Below are 26,238 nucleotides of genomic sequence, written 5' to 3' on the forward strand. Positions count from 1 at the left end.
TATTAGTAACTTTTGAACTGTTTGGACTTGAAACTTTTTTCTCTCTAAATCTGCAGATTATGCATCTGATGATGGATTATGTTGCAAATGCGGCAAATCCATAATTGTGTGACAAAAATGCCGTTACTGCGCATATTCCCTTTCTCAATAAACGAGTCATAACCGTTTTATGAAGTTTCAGTAAATTATCTTGGACATCTACTCACCAAGCTAAAATTTGCAACCTAAAAAAAGTTTTATTATTCACATAGGCGAAACCTAAAGCATTTGCCAATGCTTGTTTTTTCTTCCTCCTCAATCCATGAAAATGTGTAATTCTAATAAACGTTTGTTCCATCTGCAGACTAATATTACGTTATTTCCTACTGATTGTCTGCCATCTAGTAGATACATTCTATGGAACGGAAGATTTGTGCTCCTGTTGAACAACTTTTTTTCTCTCGGTTGATAAAACAGATTTTTTTTAAAATTAGTTGTTCTTACTTGTGGTGGGTACGCCCCGGCTCCTGACTACCCCTGTCATAACCAGCATTCTAAATGGCAAACACTGAAAAGGAATGCACTGACTGTTTGCGATTTGCTGATCTTTCATCACAGAAATGGCCTTATCACTTCCTTACAGCTGCAGAAGAGAGGGGTGACAGGGCAAATAGAGCCAAGAAGCTAAAAATAAACAAAACGAGTTGTAAATCTATTTTCATGCTTTGCATAAAACGCATCGAGTTTAACCTCACATTTTCTGTTTTTTTCTTGTTTAAATAGTGCACCTTTCCCAACACTGGAGCTCGAATAATGATGTTCATTGGAGGACCACCAACTCAGGGGCCTGGCATGGTTGTAGGTGATGAACTTAAAACGCCAATCAGATCATGGCATGACATTGAAAAAGACAATGCCAAATATGTCAAAAAAGGAACTAAGGTAAGATGATATATTATTCTTGATTCCACAAAGTGTAATGAGTATGAATCCTACTTTTTGGCATGGGTCCTGTGAAGTCAAAGGTCCAAAGAACCTTATTACTGGTCTGTCAAAGTAAAGCATTTTATAAAAAAAGTTCCTTTGCATATGGCTGATGCAAGAAAGGCCATTAAAGTGAACCAGAATGTGTTGTTGTGAAATCCTTCCGTCTCCAATCACTTTAATTAAAAGTGGGCCATGCTGTAGGATAAGCAGTGCTTAGTTTGAGCCGGTGGTTTCCAGGGCTCGGCTCGGCTCTGGCACATAATTGTCAACACTGGCGCGTCTGGGGAATGTAGAGTAGACCACAACAATAGTTAATTATAAATTCAATAAACATTGAAAATGACTGTTACCTTCTGCCCAAGCCATTCTTATAGCTTTGGGGGCCCGAAACAGTACGAATTGGCACCAGGGGCGGCCTTAGGCATGTGCAAGCTGTGCACCTGCACAGGGCCGCCAAACCCCAGGGGCCGCCACGCCAATATATATCCTTAATATAATAATCCTCTGAGGATGGATACATATTTGCGTGGCGGCCCCTGGCAGGGATGTGGCAGCCTCCGGCTCTGTTCCACTTCCAAACACCCTGACCCCCTCTCCCCCCCCCCCACACTCTTCACTGGCCTCTGCGCTCCGCCCCGCCCTCCTCTTCCGGGGCCCCCTACCTACGCTCCCTGCCCAGGGCCGCCATGAGCCTAGAGCCACCCCTGTTGGCACACTAGGAGTGTGATGGTTAGACGTTGTGTTGGTACTGTTATTGTATAATGCACTGGCGTAATGAAAAGTGAGGGGGGCTCCCTGCACGGTACTTAGGGGGCCCCCCTCCGGGCTCAATCAGGATCTCTCTCGGCCAGAGTTCAGTGCCGAGGGGGCCCCTTGGAGCTTGACCCCCCCCCCCCCCCGCCCCGCATGGGCTGCAGGGGTCTGTGTCACGCCCCTTATGCAAGCTTTTTTGGCCTGCTGATGAGAGCCCCGGCACTTATTATTCTCTTTTTTACAAATCGATCAAATATTTATTGTTTATGACCATGCTGTATGATTGTTAAATTTTGAATGACCGATTGTTGAATTGATACTGTGTAGCTCGTTCTGCTACCCAGTGTAGTCCTAGCCTGGATTCACCTGCCATGGTCAGTGAGCAAGGGGTCGGTTGAGCTAAGAAACGAAGAACTGTGTTTTCAGCTAAACGAGCGCAAGTAGAAGCAAGGAACCTTTAAGAGTGTCGTGGAAGAAATGAGAGAGCGAGAAGGGTAGTACATCTTAAAATGGCTTATCAAGAACAACGGATCCTTGGCATGAAGAGCACAGTGAAAAACATATTGAGACTTGAAAATTATACTTTCATAACCATTTGACGCCAGGCTGGTGATTGGAGACAGGAACACTTTCTAAGATAAAGCGACAAGCAGGCAGCTGCATTATGTGTGGTCTGAAGTCAAGATGTCCAGTAAGTGGGGAGACCGAGACAGTAAGCGTTGTGGTAAACTAAGTGGGGAGAAAAAATGTGTAGCCCACCATGAATTTCTTCTTCTGATGTAAAAGCAGGAGGATCTGGGAACCTTGAGAAGGGGCAGACGGAAGCTGACATAATCACTTGATAATCGAATAGTGAAGGCAAATAACGTCCCTAAATTCTAATTCCTTGCAACTAGAGATGGGAGGACTTTGAAGAACCGTGGACCGCCAAGCAAAAAGCCATATAGTCACTAAAGGCTAAAACCTCAGTTTTGTCTGATTTCGTTTGAATATTTTCCAACAGCCACAATGCGAGTTATGTTGAACAACTGCAGACGCTCAAGATGGTCTTCTCCTTTTTACCATTATACCCAGTAAGTATTTAGGAGTTGCCCGCACAGTCAAACAATTTAAACCTTTGGTAGCTAGCGAACGATATCGGGCAGCAGTACAAATGTTAAAGTTGAACTAAGAGAAGAACTTTAAGGGCCACCAAAGTTGAAGGAATGGAATGGCGATTTGATGAAGGAAAACTCTATAGCTTGCTTCCAGTCCGTGAAATGCTGTAGGGACCAGTTCCTACCACTTTGCTGTCATCTCGTGGAGCCTGTGGAATCGCGTTAGGTGAAAGTATCGAAAGCAGACCTGAGAAGACCAGAGTCACCACTCTGCCATCATTCAAGTTACTATGGATGCTTTCAAAAGCTGCCATCCGTGCTGCCTCAGTGCTATAAACTAGATGAAAACATGCAGGATCCAAGAAGGCGAATTTACTGTCCAATAAATACTTTAGACGAGAGTTGAATATGAAATATTAACCCACATTTTACAAAATCATTCAGGTCCTCGATGATTATTTAGGTTTAAAGTATTTTATTGAAGCAGGGTAAGATAGGAAACAACAGGGCAAGAAAAAGATAAACCACAGGAGCCGCACATGCAATGCGTACAATACAGTAGATACAGCAAAGCAGTTACATCTCTTCAATAGGCACCATTCGACTCAGAACACAGCTTATGCGCCTGTGGTCACAAACAAATAACGGGGGGAGGGGGGGGAGTGGGGGGGATGGAAAGAGGAATAGGGGGAGGGGAGAGGAAGAAAAAAGAAACAGGGGGGGGGGGAAAGAAAAGGGGGGGGGGAAAGGGGAAGGGTGGGGAATCATCCCCGCTCCAAAAACCTACCCAACCATCAAAACCCCCTAAACTACCACACCCCAACCCACCCCCTGTACTGTGCCATAACCTTCTGCTCTCCCCTCATAGCGACCCTCCAGTAATCCCCGCTATGCAATGCCAACCCCGACCAATCAGACAGGCGGATCCGGTGGCGGCGGCAGCCGTAACAACCTAAGATATCTGGGACAGGTGATCTCCCGAAACTCAGAACACAACAGACTATGGAAGGGCGCCCACAGTTCCTCAAAAGCATCAGTATCCCCCAGGGCCACTAAGGACATCTTCTCCATGCCAGGGACATGCCACAATCTATGCAGCCAGCCAACAACAGTGGGGAGTGTGGTGGAGCGCCAGTGTATGAGAATGTTTTGCACCGCTGACCCCAGAGCAATCGCAATCTGCCTGCCCCTCCTAGACCTGAGGGGATACATCAACCCATTCGGTAAACCCAGTAAAACATAGGCAGGGAACCTCGGCAGCTCTATCTCAAAACATTTGTCTACCTCACCCAGGACCTCCTCCCAGTAAGAAGCCAAAAGGGGGCATTCCCACAGTATGTGTGTTAGCGTGCCATTATTGCCACAGTTGCGCCAGCATGTCCCTGGAATTGCCCTATCCATCTCATGTAACTTCTCCGGAGTGCGGTACCAGTAGGTCGAGATTTTGGTGAAGGTCTCCGTGAGCCCCGTGTGATAGGCCGAGTGGCGTGAGCGGTAGGAGGTATGGTCCCATTCCGTGTGACTCAACACTCGTCCGAGCTCCCGTTCCCATCGCTCCCGACCGGGATTGTGAATATGAAAGGGGGGGGGGCTGCAACATTTTATACAAATCTGAGATCAGTTTAGCGTCCGATGTGCGGGTGATTAACCAACGCTCGTACACCGTGATCTCCCGATCTGCCGTATCGCGCACTTGGGGTTGCAATGCCCAGTGGCGCGCCTGCATATATCTCATACGCTCCGCCTCTGGGAGGCCGTAGTCCCGCTGCAAGTCCTGGAAGGGGACGACCCCCTCGGGGCTGTATAGATGATACAAAGTGCAGCAGCGGGCCGCCCTCCAGCGATCGTAAGCACCGTGCTCCGTGCCGGGACCGAAGTCCGGATTGCCAATGAGCGGCGTAAAGGGAGAGGGAAAAGTAGTAAGCTCATTCCTAACAGCCACTGAGTCCCACGCCGGAAGCGGGACACGCGTCACGAAAGATGCGTAAAGGTTAGGGGGTCGATGAGCCCGCTTCAAGAATGGGACCTCCTGTAATGTCCTGCCCGCCACCGCTTGATCCTGGAACAGCCAGTGTTTGTCTGACTCCCACCGGCTCCATTCCACCAGATAGCGGAGTTGGGCGGCCTGGAAATATTTCCGTAAGTCCGGTATCCCCAGCCCCCCAGATTCGGGCGCCAGCGTCGCGATGCTCCTCTTGATCCGTGGTCTACGGCCCTGCCATACGAACCGTGCAATGGCCGCTTGGGTCTCCGCAAGCCACCCTGTGGGGGGCTGGAGCGGCAACGCCCTAAACAGGTATAGCACCTGAGGCAGGAGGGTCATCTTCACTGCGGCCACCCTACCTAGCAACGACAACGTGCCCTTATCCCACCGACCTAGTTCCTCTCTGATTTTCGTGCTCAAAGCCGCATAGTTGGCCGTGACCATCGCCGGGAGGGAGGGCGCCAACAGGATCCCTAAATACGGAATCCGGTCCTTGGACCAGCTCAGAGGGTAAAGTCTCTGTAGTTCCGCTCTGGTGGCACTAGCGAGCGAAATGTCGAGGGCGGCTGATTTCCCGAGGTTCACCTTAAAGCCCGCCACCTCGGCAAAGAGGTCCAATTCTGCAATGCAAGCCGGCAGTGACCTCCGCGGGTCATCGAGCGTCAGAATGACGTCATCTGCGTACAGGCTAATCGCATGATGAAATTCGCCCATCTTGACACCAACGATGTCGGGGTTCTGCCGAACCCTTTGAGCAAACGGCTCCATGTAAAGGGCAAAGAGCAAAGGAGACAGTGGGCACCCCTGTCGCGTACCCCGTTCTATGGCAAAGGGCCGGGAGCTACCTTCGTTCACTCGGACCACCGCGGACGGGGACCGGTAGCAGTTGAAAATCAGATGACGGAACTTCTCGCCTATCCCGAACTTGCCCAAGACCTTCTCTAGGTAGGGCCAGTGCACCCTGTCGAAAGCCTTCTCCGCGTCTATGGAGAGGAGCATCCTCTCCCCGGGGATCCTGGAGGCCTTCTCAAGAATATGAGTCACCCTCTTTGTATTGTCCACTGTTTGCCTGCCAGGCACGAAGCCCGCTTGATCCGAGTCAACCATGCCCGGGAGATGAAGTGCCAGGCGTGCTGCTAATATACTGGTGAACACTTTCAAGTCCGTGTTCAGCAACGAGATAGGACGGTAGGATCCACAGGCGGTCCTGTCCTTGCCCGGTTTCGGGATCACTGAGACCGTGGCCTGAAGAAATTCGGGGGGAATGGCACCCGGCTCCGCGAAGGTGTTGAAAAGGCGGGTCAGCAAAGGCGCCAGCTCCTGACAGAAGGTCTTATAAAACAGAGGGATAAAGCCATCCGGTCCCGGGGCCTTGCCCGGTTTGAGCCGGGATATCGCCGTGACCACCTCCTCGATACGAATGTCTCGTTCCAGATACTGAGCCTGATCCGGCGTTAACGACGGGAGCGGTACCGACTCTAGATATTCCGCCTCCGCTTGGGCGGAGGGGGCCTCACCAGTGTAGAGGTCTGCGTAGAATCTACGGAAGACGTCCGCTATTTGCTCATCCGCCGTGACAGAACCTCCGGTCGGGTCAGCCAGCTCCTTCACTCGGTGCTGTTGGTGCTGCACCCTAAGCTTATTGGCCAAGAGCCGCCCGCATCTATCGCCGCCGGTGTAATACTTGTGCTTCAGACGAAGCATCGCGTACTCCGCCCGGTCCGTGTCCAGGGCCGCCAAGAGTTTCCTGGCAGCTTTCAGCTGTCTCCAGACCCTGGGGGCCCCCGTTCTATGATGAACCTGCTCCAGCTCCCGCACCTGCCGGGTGAGCTCATCCCTCTTGAGCTGTCGATCCTTGTTCTCCGCCGAGGAGATAGCTATGAATTCGCCCCGGAGCACAGCCTTCAGGGCTGCCCACTCGTCGCGCGAGAGGTATCGTCATTATCGTTCACGCGTTGGAAGTCCACAATGGCCGCGCGGATCTGGTCCACTGTCGACCGTCTGTGCAATAGCGTGTCCCGAAGCCGCCAGACCCCTCTCGGCCGAGCCACCGGGGGCAGATTGAAAGAACCCTCCACCGGCGCGTGGTCGGAAAGAGAGAGGACCCCCATATCAGCGTTCGAGGCTAAAGCGAGCATCGGACCCGACACAAGTAGATGGTCCAGTCGCGCATATGACTTGTGTGCATGTGAAAAGTAGGAGTACGCGCGGGTAGTGGGGTGGAGGTGGCGCCACATGTCACGCATGTCCAGCTCCTCAAGTCGAGTGCGAATTGAGCCCGAGAGCTCACCCAACTGGTGGCACCACTGCACAGACCTGTCCATAGCCGCGTCGAAAACTAGATTCAAATCTCCCCCCAGCACTATGTGCCTATCAGAGGTGGACGCTACATCTTCCAGGGCCCTGTGCAAAAATTGATCCTGGTGGTCATTGGGGCCGTAGATAGAGCCGACAGTCAGTACTAAACCCCCCACCCTGATCCTATATGCCAAAAGCCTCCCCTTCTGCTCCGCCACTTTGTGTAAGATCTCCCCCCTGAACCCCTTAGAGAACAGGAGCGCCACCCCTGCCGTTTTAGAGGCGCTAGAGGAGAAAAGCTGCGTAGGGAATTTGGGGGTACGCATTCTGGAACAGTCTTTAGCCAGCAGATGGGTCTCTTGCAGCAGGCAAACATCGGCCTGGGAGTTCTCCAACAGAGACAATACCGCCCGCCTTTTAACCGGATTATTCAACCCTTTCACATTTAGAGTGACCACTTTAAGAGCCATCAAGGAGGGAATCATTGGAGCACACACAGATAGGCAAAGCCCAGCAAGCAAACATAGAGGCCATCTCACGAAGCCTCAATGCACAGCAACCACGGATATCTCTATGGCACAGTACAGTCCCCCGACCCCAACACCCCACAACTAGAAGTACCCCCCCCTCCCCTTGGAACTCCAAACGCTCGAATCCGTACCACCCCCAACTAACAATCCCCTCACCAGCCCCCAACCTCAAAACATCCCCCCGCCGTTCCCGTTCCCACTCCCCGCTTCTCAAACTTTGCAAAGAAGACATTGTCCCAGTCCGGTCCGTATCGGACAAGGCCGTGGAAAGTCAGTCTAGTGGACGTCCAGCCACCACCTCCTGCACTCGCCATCCTGCCCCACCCTCCCCCAGAACCCCCGCACCTGCAATAAGAAAAGGCTAGTGCAGACTCCCCCCGGAGTAAATTCAGGCCGTCAGGGCCACTTCGCCAGTCGCCGCCACTCTGGAGGCCTCCTGGATGGCGGCCGCCATGTCCGCCCGAATCGTGGGCGATCCCGGTCGCTCCGGCGTTGGGGAGCGCCTTCCCCCTGCTTGCTGCCAGCCGTCTCGAGTGCTTCGCCTGCGGCGGGGCGCTGGGGTGTCGGTATCAGATGCAGTGAGGCCCAACACCGCGCAAACGTCCTGGAGGGACCGGAGCTGGTGCAGTGTCCCGTTCCACCTAAAAATCAGGCGGAAAGGGTGACCCCAAGAGTACTGCGTCCCCTGCTCCCGGAGGAAGTCCGTGGCGATTTTGAAGGACTTTCTCTTCTGCAGCGTGACCGTAGAAAAATCCTGATACAGGGCCACCGGGTGGTCTCGGAATCGGAAAGGCTGCTGTCTCCGCGCCTCGCGGAGGATCCGCTCCTTCAGGGGGAAGTCCGGCAAGAAGGCCAGGATGTCCGGGGGGTTGCTGTGGCTCTGCGGGGGCGCCCCACCCGGTGCGCCCTGTCGATGCGGACCTGAAAGTCTTCCGACTCCCCTAAAATGGCACGGAAGAGGCCCTCCAAGTATGCCGTCACGTTCTCACCCTCCTCGCCGGACGGAACGCCACGGACCCTGATGTTGTTCCGCCTGGATCGATTTTCGAGGTCCTCGGCGTGGGCCTGCAGCTCAATCTGTTGTTCCCGCAGCCGCAGGACCTCCTGCTGCAGATGGGTGATCTCCTCGTCTCTGGAGTGACCAGCCTCCTCCACGGTGTTGACCCGCTCCCCCAGGGAGTCCACCTCTCTCCGTACCTCGCGGACCTCCCCGGCCACCTCTTGCTTCAACGTTTGAAAGTCCTCCCGCAAGGAGCTGAAGAGCGACTCAAGGAATGATCGTGTCACCGGGGGTTCTCCGCCTTCAGCGCCCCTGGTCGGGGCTGGGGAGGTCGTGGTGGGTTGATTCCCTCCGCTACGCAGGGCACCGCGCCCCAACATGTCCGGCAAAGTCCGATCACCCCTTCTTTGTCCCCTAGCGTTCGACATCTTGGCTGCACAGGGGGCGTCGGTGGACGACGCTCGGCAAAAGAGATCAACAGGGCCAGAGCAACTACACACCGGTCAGGGAACACCGCCGCACAGAGATCCCGAGCAGGGCCGAGCAGCCGGGCCGGAGTCCACAAAATGGCCGCCCGTTGCTATCAATAGGCCAACGCCCAAGGAGTGAGGCCTACCCTCGTCTCAAGTCCAGTGGCGAGAAACACAGCCGGAGGGCAAACTCGCGGGGCAGGGGCCGCCGGGCCGGCAATCCTGGGGGAATATCTGCCCTGGGGGCACAACACCACTCCTCCACCACCAGTGTCGGACCGTAGCGGCCTCATGGGGCGAGCATCCTCAAGCCTCGGACCTGCGTAGCAACTCGATGCCGGCTCCGCCTCCGTCTTACTCCTCCGTGCAGCTCCGCTCTCATCAACCACCTTCGGTCAGCTCCGCTCCGCTCGCGAAGTCCCCTCCGACTCCTTCTCCGACACCACGGCACAGGTACTCCAGCGGGCCATTCACAGGCGGCAGGGCACACCGTCAGGATCCCAGGCCCGGAGGTCTCGCGGCTCCCGGCTCACACACAGGCCGCCCAGCGGGCTCCGCCCCAAGCTGTTTCGGTCTGAATCGCACCTCCGAAGGGGCAATCAAGGCTCAACGATCGCTCCGCACCGCCACCGGGGTCTCCAGGCTCAATCACCGCATGATCCGGGGGGGAATCAGCGGTTACGAGCGGTGCAGGGTTTCAGGGGCCCGGGAGCTCTCGGCAAGTGCGACCTCTCAGCCCGCCATCTTGGCCACGCCCCCCCTCGATGATTATTTTGAGTAATGCAGCTTTGATCGCTTGTTTAAGAGTAGGCAGACCAGACTAGAGATAAGTGGAGAATTTGGATTGTGTCAGCTGGTGGGCAGACTTTTAGAGTTGTATTGTGGAAATGGGTCAAAAAGGGAGGCAGCTTTGATAGTGTAGTTAATAACTCGATACACTGAGAGAAGGAAGAAGCTAGTGATTGCAAAGTCTGAGGTAAGAGTATTGAACAACAAACTGGAAAGGCTCAGAGGAGGAGAACTATAAAATAAAATACTTTTTTACTGTTGAAAAGAGAACTTCGCTACGCAAGAGGCCACTAAGGAGTTTAGAAATGGTGAAGGCTTCTTTAGTGAATTTAAGAGCCATACATATGAACCCATTGCATTAAGAGCCATGAGCATCAACATAAAATCGCTTTCTAGGCTTTCATCAAGATTTTTTAAGGAAAGGATCATCTTCTTTGCACCAATGGCATTTTCTAAATTTGTAAGATGTTTTGAGTTTATCCAGTTCTAGGTAGAACCAAGGAGCAGAAGGACGAGTTCCTGGCAAGTTTTTTAAAGGGTCTTAGTAAGTAATAGCTACCGAGATACAATTGTTAGTCTACTGAAGACCAGTGTACAGGGTTTTATAGTACAGTAAGTTAGGATGTAAAGGGTTCTAAGAATGCTTACACCAAGGCCTCCAGCTGATGGCTGCAGGTGGATTAGAATGACCGGTGGGAGTACTCTCATTTAGTATTTACTGGTTATCCGACCAGGCAAGTGTATAAAGGGGATCATTCCCAAATGAAAACACATTTTTATGAAAAGATGCAGCCTTATTTTTATCTGCCATCCATGCACACTTCATCGACCTAAAAGCGCAATGCAATACATTCTAAGACATGGTAAATCATTGCTCATTAGATTATATCAAGTGCATAGCAAGGTTCATGCAATGAGCAACAAGGAAAGGAGAGGAGCCATTGAAGTGGTGCTTCCAGAAGAGAAGAACAGAGGATTTTATTCCCTTTACTTCATGGTCCCCCAAAAGGATAGAGGCATGGATCTATCCTGGATCTTTGTCACACTTCATCGACCTAAAAGCGCAGTGCAATACATTCTAAGACATGGTAAATCATTGCTCATTAGATTATATCAAGTGCATAGCAAGGTTCATGCAATGAGCAACAAGGAAAGGAGAGGAGCCATTGAAGTGGTGCTTCCAGAAGAGAAGAACAGAGAATGTTATTCCCTTTACTTCATGGTCCCCCAAAAGGATAGAGGCATGGATCTATCCTGGATCTTTGTCTTCTGAACCTGCTCATCTGACAGCACATGTTGACGATTCTGTCACTGTTCCCGGCCCTGTATTTCTGTACTTTGACTACTGGCTATTGAAGTCGCTGGTCCAAGAACGTCCCTAGCTGATGATGTCTCTACTATACGACCTGGGTTTTACCATCAACGTCCTGAATTCTGACCTCATCCAAACACCAAGGCTATTTTTTATTAGGGTGGTGCTCAACACAACCCTTATAAAGGTGTCCCCTCCTCTTTAGAAGATTGTGGGTATTTAACGATTCCGAGATACCTGACTTGGATCCCTGTCCTGCAGGTTTTGTGCCTGTTGGGCCTTATGCCCTTGTGCACCCTGTTGATGGCTCACAACAAACGGTGGATGAGAGCCTTCCTGTGGTGTATAAGGAGCTGGTGGCTGAAACGCCATGAAAGTCTCTCTGCTCAGGTGTGGGTTTTCCAGTCAGTACATCAGGATATTCTTTGGTGGATGGACCCCTCCCAGCTTCTGAAGGGTCGCCCATTCAGCTGCCTGCTCGCCCAGGCTACCCTAGTCAGATACCTCCTTACTGGGCTGAGGAGCTCATCTGGGCTTCACCGCAGGGCTGGCACCTTGGTCCATGTTGAAGCAGTACCTGCATGCAAATATGCTGTTGCTTCAGGTGGACCGTCTTCTCTTTCCCATCACAGGAAAACATTACTAATTCTCTTAGCAACTCCACCACAGTCAGTTATGTATCCGCCATATCAGTGTGAGGCCATGACTTTGTTTGAAAGTAATTCACTGTGGAAGTGGGGACAGTGATTGGTAAACTTCCCAGTAGCCTCTCACCTAGCAGTCTGTCTCAGTGTGAAGGCGGATGCTCACAGTTACCTCACACTGGAGGACCACAGGTGGGAGGAAAACCCCGAGGTGGTGGAGGTGTTTTTTTCTAGTTTGGATTTTTATTTGCAGTCTAGAACAATAAGCGTCCTCCGTTGTCCTCAGTGAGCCTAAACTTCCATCTGAATGGTTCCCTGGGGAATGTCTTACTGTTCAGCTGGTCTCAGGTCTTGATGCACATTCTGGCTATCATGCTTCTTTCATACGTATGGAACGGAGTGGAAGAGAATGTGGTACAACTGATTATTATTGCCCCAGACTGGGTGAGGAGATTCTGGTACACTGATCCGTTGGCATTCAGCAATAGGCCACCACTTCCTTTCCAGTGCTGCTTAGACCTGGTCTCACAGCTAGATGGCCGGGTCCTCTACCCCATTACCCAAACGCTATGGTTGCACATGTGGGCCATGAGCTGAGTCAGTTTGGTTGCTTTGCCTTCCTGATGAGGTTGCAGATGTTATCTTGGTAGCCAGGAAGTTTGCTAATAAATCGGTCTTTGCAGATCACTTGACATAGTGTGTTCAGTAGTACTAGCGGAGGGCACCAATCAATTTAAATGTCCCCTCCCATCATTTTGAAATTTGTGTTATTCCTTTCTCGGTAGGGTCTTGTGGTGGCTAAGGTAAAGGGCTATTTACAGCTGTGTCTGATTTCATGTGTCAGTCCCATCAGCTGTCCCTGTTTAGATCACCATTAGTGGCAGGGTTTCTAACGTGTTTGCTTTACTTGTTTCCTGTCAGTCGGTTTATTGTTCTTCAGTGTCCTGTTCAACTTCTTCCCTTGAAGGCAGTTTTATATCTAGGTCTGTATGCCCTTGCAAAGAAAGACCCTGCATAGGGCATTGGTGTTAATTTCATCATGGTCATGGCTGCTTCCATGGCTCTTTCCCTGTTGTGTTTCTGTTGCCAACATCAACAAAGCAACTATGTGTACTTTGCATACTTTGGCGAAGCACTGTTGCCTGATTCATCATGGATATGTGACTTTAATCGAGCTGTGTTCCAGGATTGTCTTGGTTAACCATCGCTGTTCTTCCACACTTCCCAGGGAGGCACTGCTTTGGGATTCCTTCATTTGGGGGGGTGGGAGGCCGACTGTGGGAACATTTATCCATGGGCAGAAAGTTATCTAAAGTTAAAAAAAATTCTGGTGGATACAACTCTTCCCGCTTTTAATGAAAGGGGGTAGCGGAGTCAACAGATCAGTGACATTCTGGGTTTTTGGTGCTGGTACAAATTCATTTTCCATCCCTTTGGGAAAATAATCAACAAAGACAATCTTAGATATCATCCTAGAAGGTAGTATATGATATGAGCAAAGGAAATGGATTGTAATGTAAACATGGTTCTTTTCCAGTGGCTTCTCATCAATAATCATAAGCACTAAATAGTCCCGCCCACTCGCTGGGATCTGAAGCACTTAAAAAAAATTATCCATATATGTATATCTAAATTTGTACAACAGTACATTACATATATGTTTGTATCCTAAAGATGGTTAAAAGCGGCCCGATTTCATATAATTTTCATTAAAAAAAAAAGCCAATCACACAAAAATTAGTCACTGAGAAAAGTGACCTTATAAAATCTTTCACAAACATTTTTTAAAAGGAAAGGGAATGTGTGACATTGTTAGCCAATAGACTTCAATGCAAAGCATAGGAGATAAACCCCCACTTTAAAAACCTGCCAATACACCTTGCATCAAAGGCATAACGAAACACCCACTATACCAGCTTACGCGGGAGTGCTATGATAGCAGATTATATTTTTTTGGCCCTTCTCTGGCTCGCAGGTCATCTCAAGTCCGAAACAGAAACTAATAACACAGCTATGAGGTGGGAACCAAAAAAAGTATAAAATCTGACAGAGAAAAAGAAACATTATTAAAATTGCAAAGAAGTGGAAGATCTTCAAGCGCCTCTGGACCCTTGGTATGCCCGCTCTAAGGCTGCTAAAGACAATCCAGGGACATCCCTGTGGAATAAGGCCCCACAGACAGAGGATACAATGCATTCGTCGACCCTGGCGCTGACAGGCGGGGAAGCCTCAGCGCCAATCACGCAGGGATACATGGACCACTTCTTGCAGGAGAAACCATCAGATATCACCTCCCTTAAAGTAGAGTTTAAATCGGACCTCTGCAACATCCGGAAAGAGTTGGCTGAGTTTGGGGATAGGTGGACGACTTGGAGCGGATGGTCGATAGCAGATCAGAAGTCCATGAGATGCAGCTGAAGCGCATTGCCGCACTGGAGGACCAGCACATTCTGCTCCAAGACTTAGAAAACAGGAGCTTCTGCAAAAATATTTTTATATGGGGGTCCCGGCAGAGGCCGAAGACGCAGACATTGTGGCATTCACGGCGCAGCTCTTGCAGGCGGTACGAGGCAACGGCAATGCTTCTCCTTCCGCGCTCACAGAGTCTCCATGGGGACAGCTCAAAAGGGCAGTGGCCCACATATCCTAACTAGGGTGCACTTCTTCACTGAAAAAGAAGAGATCATGCAGGCAGCCCGCAACAAGACTGAGATCAATCAATCCAGCTCGACCAAGACCTCTCCGCAATCACCCTCCTCAAGGGACGTGACTTCAAGCCTATCACTGACGAGCTACGTACGCAGGGCATCCGATACCAATGGGCCATCCCTTCGCACTCCTGTTTCAGTGGGAAGGCAGACGCTGCTTTCTACACACCCTAGCAGAGACCAAAACGCTGTTGGGCCTAGTGGACGATCCAACTACTGAAGAATGCTCTCCCTCCCCAGGTGACCTAGGGTGGGAACTTAAGCTACAAACCCCCCGCTCCGCTCCAATAAGCAGCGTGCAGAACTATCATCCCAAGCGGTTAAAGCATGTTCCCTTTGTTATCTCAATTGACAGCTCCCAGTATACCAGTATACTTTATGGTGTCTGATGATTTTCACACTGTGAAGTAGGAAGGGGAGGTATTTCCTCCGTTATTGCCTGTGGATTTTCTGAACTGTTATGTAAAGTGTGAATTGTGTAACTCTAACTTGTTCCCTTACAACTGGGTTGATGCTAAGTTACATCATAGATAACATAAGATTGTCCTATAATTGTGCACACACTCAAACTCCCATCCCTGATAGATTAAAGCACCAGGATCCCCATCTATTCCCCTTGAGCGTAAGCCACTGTTCTGAACATGAGCACCATTTAAGGCCACTTTCACTTAACTTCTGATCAGATCATCTCCCTCTCCCCCTCTTCATCGCTAAATTCCATGTACCTACATCTTCCAGCATTCTTAGCATGCACACACCTCCCTCTTTGTGTCTGGGTTTAGGCTTTCCCCAAACCCCTTGAAATTTTGCAGGCATCATCTGATATTTTATGTGCAGTTTTTTCAGGTAAGAGAACAGCTTTCCATCCCCTACTTTTTTCGAAATTTCTTTGCTCCCTTTAATGACGCATTTTTCCTTCACTGCTAACTAGACCTGCTCAAGTAAGTCTGTTCCCCCATTTTCAGTTTACATCTTTACTCAATTATCCTAAATGTCCTTTTTGTGGGTCTTGTTATACTTTCCATATCGCCCCCCGTCCCCCAAAATTGGCACAATACCTCACAATTATGCCATATGATTAAAGGTTTCCTCCACTCAGTGGCACTACGGACAGTGCACACAGGTGCAATGGTACCGGAGCCCAAGGGGTGAAGAGAACAGTTCACCCCAATTATGTTTGTTTTTCACTACACAGTTGAGTAGCCCATTTTCATGCTTTCATTTGGACCCTAGACAACATTGCTACTCCAGTGCCTTTACTGTACATCTAAGGCAACTTAAGCTTTCCTTCCTTCCCACTGAACAGAGCGTTAATCTCGAGTAGTTCACCTGGTGGGAGTACTAACGTTTTATCCATCAGAACATAGAGTGGTATCAGTCTTTCAGTCAGCTTGCTGCATCTCTCCTCATTCTCTCTTACCCACCCACCCTGGGCGGGCCTCTCATCATCTCCGCGTCTCCAGGGGTAAGACATTCCTTTTATTTGAAAATGTGTTGTATTGTGTGTGCATGATTGGTTCTTCAGAGACATGGGCCCTTTTACACAGAGTGTATATATAGTCTGATGTGAAGCTTTAGAACATGTAGCTAAAAACAATGAGGTTCATGGTGATTAATCCACCATAAAGAGATGTTTATGATTTCTGGTCTGGTGCGAAACATCCGTGCAACTTGAAGCACTCTCCGAATTCAAGTCTTTTTTAATTGTTGTTGGTTGCCCCCCTGTAAGAAAGTACTTTAAACTTTAGAATAAGGTTTAAAAAAGAAAACGTGTGAATCAGCACAGGAAGCTGATGATTATTTTTCAGAGCACGTTTAAGTTAAACTTTTCTATCGGCACAAGAAATCGTTTGATAAGGATAGCTTCTACTCTGTCTCTTGCCCACTTGTAATGGTCCACCTTTGTACTTTAGCATCCTGACCGCCATTTTAAAGGTATCCTGTTCTTATTATGCTCATTTATTTTTCCGAATACGAGCTTTACTTGGTTTTCCATTCCATGTAGAGAAACAAGTAAAAAAAAATCTCCTTCCCAGAGTCTCTACAGGCTGCCTGATATTGGCTACATACTCTGCAGTTTGTGCTGGGTAAGTAGTATCATATTCTTGCAAGTGTTTACTTGACATCCTTTTGTAGGCCGTCCATACCTTCATGCTTTAAATACAGGGGTCAATTTTAAAGAGTTCCAATTGGGGCGGCACACTACGACTCAGAAAAATACACTGAAAATCGCCATACATATGTTGGTCACCTTTTTTCGCCATACAGGTGGTCACCTTTTGACTATCTCAGGATTTGTAAAGTCACTGTTTATGTAGATTGAGTTAAACGTGTAAAAAAGCGACTGTATCTCATCTTGCAAGTATTCGTAAAGTGCAATATCCACTGTGAATTTAGCCAGACCAAACGGATGGGACCTATCTGTTATTTTCCCATAAAAAAACTGTGCCACACTGTTGATCAAATTCTATTGCATGAAGGTTGCTGGCAAGTCCTGAAGTACCAAAACTGTACAGCTTGTTTATGTATGAATCCAACAAGTTATGTTAAATTGCTTGCAAGTTCCTTGCTTTTGGTAGCGTAAAATTGAGAGATTTGTATAGAAAAATATCTTAACTTAACAATTTATTACCCTATTTCTGTTTTTAATTATGTTGTTTTTCGGAGGACCTTGCAGAATTTAGCTAGAGATTAAATTTGCCATCCCTGGGCAAAAGCTATTAAGTTGACTTAAGCACGAAAGGGAAGCATGAGGTTGTTAAACCCTTGTCTTTCAGGAAAAGTCCCCTAACCATCACTTAAAGCAATATGATTCATTTAGTAGAAGAGACAGAAAAAACGACAGTAATCTATGAAGAGAATCCAAACCTTCAGCAAATTACCCTGCCATGCACTCGCCACATCAGTCCATCGGCAAGATCGTTCAATCTGCTATCTTACTGACTCTGAATCTGCCTGCCTATTAATGTACCTTTACCTCTAAATATTTATAATGTCCTCCCTCAGAAGCAGTTGGGAGCAATTTGATGAAAAATTCTTAAGTACTAGTATGGTATTTCGGATTCGAAAATGCTTTGAATCTGTAGATGGATGTTCTAGAAATGGTTCCAGTCAGATTCAAAAGCGTTGGAAAATCCAGCTAGTGTCATGGTGTGGAAACATTTCTAGATTATGGAAATGGCCAATAAAATCACCTCACTAAATGTATAGGGGAAAACACAACAGATGCTGCTGGAAAAAAACATTTGGAGGGCCTCTTATTGTTCGTTCTCTAAAGTCTTTCAAGTTTAATGGGAGTAGCGCCTCCCGCACCCTTAGTTCCAGCACCAATGGCGTGAGTGCAATCCTCTTCATACCCAAGAAATCCCAGAGGCGATACAACTGTTCCATGATCTCACTGGGCCTGTTTTTTCCATACAAGAACATGCTTCACTGTGAAAAGGGCCAATGACATCTACTTGCCTTTAAGGGAATGTAAGAGAAAGCAGAGTGTTGTGTAGGCATGGAATCTAAGTGTAGTAATATCAAACCGTTTGTCCATGGCGTCCAACACTCCTGCCCAGTTGGTATGTAGCTTGAGCTGTGTACCTCTGGCTCACACCAGCACAAGCTGTTAAATATTTTCATCCCAGCATCTGGCTTGTGATTTGTGAGATTAAAGGAACTTCCCAGGTCAATCTTTCCACTAGACTATTTAGCGTTCTACTCAACATAAAAAATGATATCCTCCAGCTTCTTCTAAAGCGTGGATGATTCTATGTGTGAGATATATCTGCTTCTCAGATGATAGAATATGGGACGATGCAGCAGTGTTTTGCGGTCTGCCATGTGGTGGGCTGTTGGACTCACTCCTTAGTGATATGTTTTCAGTATTCATATGACCCTGCAGGATACCTTCAACCTATCTTTTCGTTTTTAGTTTAATGAGTCTACTGATGATCCGCAGCTCAAAAGTGAACTGAAAAATATTCCTTCTCTTTTACGAATGTCTTATGGTTGTTTCTGACTGGACGGTTGACAGTCACCTAAATTTGAATTCGGATAAAGCGGAGGTCTTCCTAATTGGGATTACTCAGTCTCCCTGGATGAGTGTTTGGTGGCCTCGCTCAGTGCCCCCAGCTGTCAACTAACCCAGAAACCTAGGTGTAATTTTTGACACAACTGTCTTTTAAGGTTGCAGCCTCTTATTTTCGGCAACCGGATTCTTATGGAAATTCTTCCAATCTATTTCTGTCGGAGAGATGGTTAAGCATTTGAACGTTTCTGCCTGCCTGGACTACCAAACTGCCTGCTTAACTTAACAGACTTGAGGTAATACACATTTCTTCTCCAAGGCTCATTTTGGAAGTCTGAAAGAGGGAGCAGACATCTTCTCATTTGAAAGAACCGTCACGCTGCCTTTCCCCAAAAACTTTTTAAATGATATGCGTTTGTCACAAATCGATTAAAACACAAGCCCTCTTGTTTTGCGTTCCAGATCCCATCCTTGTGTGTCGTTTAGACCTCTAAAACCAATCCTGGATGCTCTGCATTTTGTTGCCGTCCGTTGTATAGCTAATCATGCGTCTCAGGCGACAGCCCATAAGCTAGCTATTTATGGCTTATGCAAACAGCTCCTGCCGTTTCGGCCGACCACGTCCACCAGACTGGGTGGTGCTGGCTCGGCGGGCGCAGGACCCGCGTATAATGTCAAAATGTCCTCGCGCGGCTGCGCAAAGAAGAGCGGCAGTCCGGATGTTTAGGGAGAAAAGATTGATTGACTGACTCGTTTCAACCAGCACAGTCTTTGTCAAAGTCCGTGCTGGTTGAAACGCGTCAGTCAATAAACAATCTTTTTCCCCTATAAATCCCGGAGTGCAGCTCTTCTTTGCGCAGCCGCTCAAGGATATTCGGCTATTTATGGCTTATATGTATCTTCTTGCGAACTGATGTGCCTTCTAGTCAGTTGCTCTTGCACTGGGATACCTTTTTATTGCCACTTTGTGTTTTATAAGCTCATTTAATTCATGTTTGTGGATTCTTTTTTTGATTAAATAACTAAAAAAAATCGTGCTAAGTTCTTTTCTTTCATTACTAAAAAGGTCTGTTCGTGGTTTATTTTATTTTTAATGTAATTATTAATGATTGAAAAATTATTTATAAGAAATGGATGTGTCGTGCTTCAACAACTCTCACTTTTCCCCCTGGTGCCCTTTCTGAAATATGGACTGGTGCGAAACCGTTTAACGTACTGCATAGTAGACACGCAGCTCGAAATTTGTCCTGTGTGTTTTTGCTTAAGTTCAACAGTTCTGCCACATGTACCCATGTAAGGAACCAAGCTTTGGCAAAGCTAACTGGCCTCACCTACGAGACGAGAGCTATTTGGTTTGGCAATGTTTTATATTTTGTACAGCAATGAGACTGCCGTGCAACATGGCTTAAAAACAAAAAAAATCATTGGCAAAGCCAATAGGTGTCATCTACGAGCGCTATTGAATGTGTCAAAGTTTTCAGCCATGGTGTAAAACAGCATGGCTGCTGTGCGGTATGAGAAAATAAAAAAAAAACGCTATGACCGGCCAGTGCTGGTTGTGACATAGTGCTTTTTTTGTTTATTACTGGGTGGGGTCGGGAGGCAACAAGGAGGGAGGGTTGTAGGAGGGGAGATAGACAGCAATAGCACAGACAAGTGGTGGAGTGGGAAGGTGGCGGAAAGGAGAGAAACAATACAGCCAGCAGTCGGGTGCAAGCAACACCTCGGGCAGTGGCTGGGATCAAGCAACAACCCGCAAAGTGTGAGGGGGCAGAAGGAGGAGCAACAGTGTTATAAATGATGTATTGATGCTCTGGGCGCGGACCTTTGATTCTATTCCAGAGTCTTAGGTCTGTGCCGTGCTATTCGTGGGCATGTGGAGGATGGTCTCAGACGGTGTTGGATGCTTCCTGGTGGTGCTGTACTTCTACCATTAAACTACATTTTAGAACCAGATCCTGGCTACGTGCATTACAAGCAAGCAACAACAAGGATACTGGGGGGGGGGGAAGCGAACAAGTAAGACATGGTGTGACCCTAAACAACACAGACAAGTACACAAGGGGAGCTGCTGGAAAATATATGCCTTCTAGTTGAGTGCTTATACAAAAATAACTAGCATTTGCAATGCAATAGGTCTCGCATTAGTAAAAGTTTGAAATTTTGGCGTTGCAAATAATAATGCAAAAACAACAGTTGATGGACAGAATGCAGAACAATGTCATACATTCACCCCAGTACAGAGATCTGGGCCTAACTCCATCGTTCTTTTGCACTCCACACCACCCCAGTTCAGACATGGCCATATGCAAATCAGCCTTGACCCTGTGCCTCATGGGAACAGTCCAGCCCGACCTGCCAAGCCATGTCTTCCCTGGACCGTAATCAAGCATCCTAGGACCGGTTTCTGGCTATCAGCCGTCATCAGCCAGGATAGCTTGACTCCAGTGGTGTACCCTACTATGCCATTCACAACGGGGCTTGTGTTAATGAATAACGAGCAGGCCTTGGCCTCAGATGCCGGAGGAAAGCACACAACTCCTTGAATTGTATCTAAACACTTTAACGTGCAGAAGTTAAGACCGCAGCTGTGAAGCAAAACAACCGCAAAACTGAGGCGAGCCCCGGCACATAAATTAACAAATATGCTAATTACAACCGTGGAATGGTAGTCGCGGACTAGGTGCAGGTGAACTGAAATGACTAATCTATTACCAGCAATAAGGCGTTCAAAAACACATTCTGTCGACAGCCATACGTTCGGCCAGACCTGTTGGCTAACAGGATGTCTTTTGGTCTAAACTATGTGAGAAGTACATTTTCAGTGGACAGAATTCTCGTTTCATCACAAGTCTACAGTTTTTTTCTGCTGAAAACAAAGAGCATTAGCCATGCACCCCTACAAACATTACTTTGGTGCCCATTCCTTGGCCCTGGTTACCCCTGGAATCGCTGTGCAACGACCAGTGTGATGAAGAAAGTGTGACCAAGTCAGCAAGTGAGAGTAGGTAGTGTTGCGAGAAGTGCAGCAGGTGAATGTGGCAAGTACATGGTTTAGAGGTTTATAAACAGCAGAAGACACCAGAAGCACGCATGACGTCAGCGGTTCTTTCATTTAGTTGCTCCCCGTGAAATGGATCCAAGAACCCAGCGAGTGGTGCGCGCCACAGCGAGACATATGCTTTCAATTATCACGCCCGTGTCTGGGCACGATAGTTGAAACCACATGGCCTTGGTGCGCGTAATAGACACCAATAGGCTGTGGGCGGAGCAATGCCCCCGCCTTTGGCCTTTTGCGTGCTGGCTTTGTAAACAACACGCATGCAAAGGCCAATAACGTGCCCGAAAGGAAAAGCACACGCTCGTGCGTGTGCTATTCCTAGGTCAGCTTCTTAAACCCCATTTTTACCTACTAAATGTCTTGCGCTGCGTGACAGTGCTGCGCACTGCAACGCTAGGCGCTAGACCTAAAAAAGTAGTGCCTGATAAAGAAGTAATGAAAGTACTTGGGCCATGCTCAAGGAGAGGAACAAATGCAAGAAGCGGAAGTTAATGCTACATACACCAACTAATGAAAAGAAAGCAAATGTGAGTAACAATAAAGACAACTAATGGTAAGCAGTGGGGGCATCTAAGCCCCCTTAAGTAAAGAACATTTCCCATCTCAGGCGAGACCTAAAAAGACACATGTCCTGAAATCAATTAAATCTGCTTTGCTAGATCAATTCCTTTATATGTGTCAGCAGCCCCTTAAGAGTACTTCTATTTATTGCTGTGTGTGCATTTTTGAACGTGGATTTACATACGCACATTTTAATAACGTATGTAATCAATGCCTGACATCATCTCCTACATCATCTCTTACTTTACTGGTGCCCTGCAGTGTTCGCAAGAGCAATGTATAGTTACGCAATGGGTGGTGCTGCATTTTAGCTAATATCATCTGAGAATCAAGGCTTCTGCAATGGAACAAAGAGTAATAAAGAAATAAAATATTCCCATCTGAAATATGTTTGTGGGCAATCATTGAGGCCACAAGCCTCCCAGCTGAGCTCACAGAAAAAAAATCGTTCTCTTTAGTCTGCACGTATAGACAAGTGTATTTTGCAGGGGTGCTAGGGGTGCAGCTTTGGTGGGCACCAGTGTGTACATTGATTTATTCATTCGTATCCCCAATCATATTCCTCTCTTTCTTATTGGACTTCATATAAAGCTAATGCTGTGTTTTATAGTGTGTGTGTGCCCCCCACCTCCGTGGCCTCGAAGGTATTGCGTGATGGTCTGGTTAATTCAACCAATCATCAATTGAATTATCCCTCTGTATCGGGTAGTAGCTATCTGGCTGCACTCACTCATTTCTTTTATGCATTCTTGGAGATCTTGGCTTCACTAGTTTACGCTCTAACTCCTCTGATGTTACTCTCTTGTACCCTTTCTAGGTCCCAGAGTTTGATCACCTTTCCCTACTGTATTTGATGGCATTCATTAAAATAAGGCTTGCCTTGTTATTTTAAAAATTCTGAAAACAAACACAGTATCCTCCTACCGTGCTTTGTACACGGACAGTAGATGCACCGTGGTGAATTACTTTACCTTTTTGCAGTATTGCTGACCTTCTACCAATGTGAAAAAATTGTTTTTTAATGTTTCGATATGTCATCATTAAGTCATCTTCCCTATTGATTTTAGTACCGGAAAATTGCTTGCTTATTAAAGTTTGTTTAAAAAATATCTTCCTTTGTTATAGAACGACTGAATGATCTGTTTGATGTATGGTATTTACCCATTTTTTTTATTTTTATGTAGCATTTTGAGGCCCTTGCTAATCGTGCTGCTACAACTGGGCATGTGATTGACATCTATGCTTGCGCCTTAGATCAGACTGGGCTTCTGGAGATGAAATGCTGTCCAAACTTTACTGGGTAATGTGCATAATTTATTTTTATTCAATGGCCTTACATATTTTGGTTGCACCGTTTTCTTCACTACGATTTTAGGCATTCTTATGGATATAATTTTGTCTTTTTTCCTTAGTTATAAAGCAGGCTTGAATCCGCTGTCTTTTACAAATTACCGAGAAATGGATTGCAGCACCATACAATGTAATAAGGACCCTTGGTGTTACCCCTTATGTGAAAGGGCCTTCTGTATACCCCGGTCTTTCATGTAGATTTTAAAATTTGTAGAATTTTGTCTGAAGCAATGCCTTATATTAGAAACCTTTACAACTGAATACCACTCTTGTCCAGCATAGGAGCATCATGCAACCTAGTTCTTTCTAGACCTTCATTGCATTCTGTTTGATCTATAAGTAGATATTAACATACTTCTTGACAAACTGAACATATAGTTTCTTACCTGTTCTTAATAGGCAGTGTTAAAATATATTCAAATAGGGCATCGTAGTAAGAGAAGATCCTGTCTTTACTAAATATTTTTGTTCCCTTTTTTTATAAAGAGTACTTGCTCTGCCATAGTGTCTTAACTGATCTTCTTGAACACTAGGTAGCTTTGTTACTGTGCAGGTTTATGTAACACTTTACAAAAGAAAACACATTTGTGATGGAAACTTCTGACCACAGATTCCTCAGTCTGTGAATATTCCCCAGGTGTCAGACTGGATCTAGACAGGGGAAAAGTAGTAATCCTGTTTCACATTCTACTTTTGGGGGAGAGTGAGGGTCAGGCCAGAGCTCAAGATTGCAGGGCTCTTGTATGCAGCTTCAACTTTACACTTCCTACTGTGCCTTCAAGTACTGAGTGTCTGGAATCCGGTAGCATGTGGATCCCAGCCACCATTAAATTCCAGAGGAACGACTTCTGAAAACTTCAGTGTGGTGTCCCATCTTCTTAGCAAGATGAATTTGAGGGCTGTGCTTTGCACATGTACAGGGCAGTGCAGTTCGTGGCAAACATAAATCTGATAGCTGATTTAGGAAGGAGGTCTATTTTCTTCTTAAAAAACCTGAGAGCCAACAGGACCCAGCTGGTTCTCCAAGAACACTCCTTTCCGTTTCTAGAACAGCCATATGTATCTGATTAAGTATAACTTGCAACACCATAGATTTTGTCGGTCATCTGTGATGTAATATGTGAGGTCATAAACAGTGCATCATAGTGATGGCAGTTAGACTTTGGTCAGCTATGTATAATTGATGAATGACTTTTTGTTCTTGGTTTCATAACATAAACCTCCATTTTAGACTTTTGTATTTCTAAAATATATATATTATCCCTTGCCCCATCTCTAAGCCCTTTCTACTCTTTACCTAACGATGAGCCCTAATAATGCCCTACAGTTACCCATCCCTGACCCCTAGAAAATACTCACCCCATTCTAACTCCAACACCTCATTACTACCTATTACACCTATCAAACAGTGCACCCTAAAACCCTTACTACCACTTACCAACCCTCAAGCCTAATCTCCACTATGGCCCCCCGCGGCGGGATGCCTGTCTTTCACCTTGGGGGGGCCCAGTACGGGTTATCTCACAGGGAAAAACCAGGACGGGTTCCCAAAGCAAGCGCTTAGAGACCGTTGGTGATAATGCGCCTTATAAATATAAATTACAATTACAATCCCTAAAAACCCCTTACCAATCAATCCATCATGGATTTATAAAGCGTGCCAAATCACCTGTGACGGTCTGAAGACTCCGGAGTTGCAAGGAGAGGGGCACTCAAAAACGTGGGGAGGGAAGAAAGGAAAAAACAGTGAGAACTAGTGGAAAGCCAGGAGCAAAAACTCAAAAACACAGAGGAAAAGGAAGGAGAAAGCAGTGAAAAATTAGAGACAAGCAAGGAAAAGACATTAAAAAAACGGCGAAAAGCAAAGAAAAAAACGGGGGGGGGGGGGGGAAACAAGGAGAAAGTACTCAAAAATAAATTTAAAAAACAGTGAAGAAGCAAGGAGAAGACATGAGCAAGAGTGACGCAGCAAAACCCCAAGCCAGAGGCAAAGGAGAGAGGACGGGCTGAGAAGGGGAGCCAGCAGTGGAGATGGGCTCAGGGGAAACTGCCAATGGAGGCACACCGCCAAACCCTGAAGAATGGAAAACCAGAGCCTCCATGACCACTTCAGAAATACCAGAAGCACCTCTGCTCGATGCAACCGAATCCTCCTGAAGACCTATGGAATCAACGGAAAGGGAGGAAAAGGGAACGGGAGCCCATGCGACCAGAAGAACGAGAAGGCATCGATAGCCCAGGCCAACAGTGAAGGGACCCAGCGGTGATAGCTAGGGGTGGTCCCTGAGCTATCCCCTAATGAATGGGAAGTGCAGGGGACCCAGGTGTCACCGTGCACACCTGAACAGAGAAAAATAAAGTCACAGCTCTCCCCGACGCAATGGGAGAGCCGCTAATTAAAAATTCATGAAGCTCCTGTGGGACTTGCCTGTTTTGTTCAACAAACCTGCTCGTTTTCATTCCGTTGTAGCCCCGATACAACAAGATCTCCACCAAAAGGATTGCAGGGTGCAGGGGAAGCTGCAGGAGCAACACAGCCACAGGATTTCAGGAGTCCTCACCCTAAGTTAGATGGGACTCCAAAAGAATAGCTAGCAGACGTTTCTGATGTATTCTCAATCACTCCCCAGGCTGGAGCATGTGCAGTTCAGCTGGGTATGAAGTGCTGTCTTGGGGCAAGGTTTATAGCTCTAGTGTCTG

The 26,238-nt window shown here is 47.4% G+C and overlaps 1 protein-coding gene across 1 annotated transcript in view; it reads left to right on the plus strand.

Annotated features, from left to right (window-relative positions):
* Positions 1-26,238, plus strand: part of SEC23A (SEC23 homolog A, COPII component) — a 981,910-nt gene that overhangs the window by 247,388 nt on the left and 708,284 nt on the right. Inside the window, exons 8-9 of the mRNA XM_086937358.1 lie at positions 763-921; positions 23,373-23,488. Coding sequence (XP_086793484.1) covers positions 763-921; positions 23,373-23,488 — 275 coding nt within the window. The remainder of the gene's footprint in view (positions 1-762; positions 922-23,372; positions 23,489-26,238) is intronic.

Source organism: Lissotriton vulgaris, chromosome 9 (assembly GCF_964263255.1).
Source record: "Lissotriton vulgaris chromosome 9, aLisVul1.2, whole genome shotgun sequence".
NCBI classification, from domain to species: Eukaryota; Metazoa; Chordata; class Amphibia; order Caudata; family Salamandridae; genus Lissotriton; species Lissotriton vulgaris.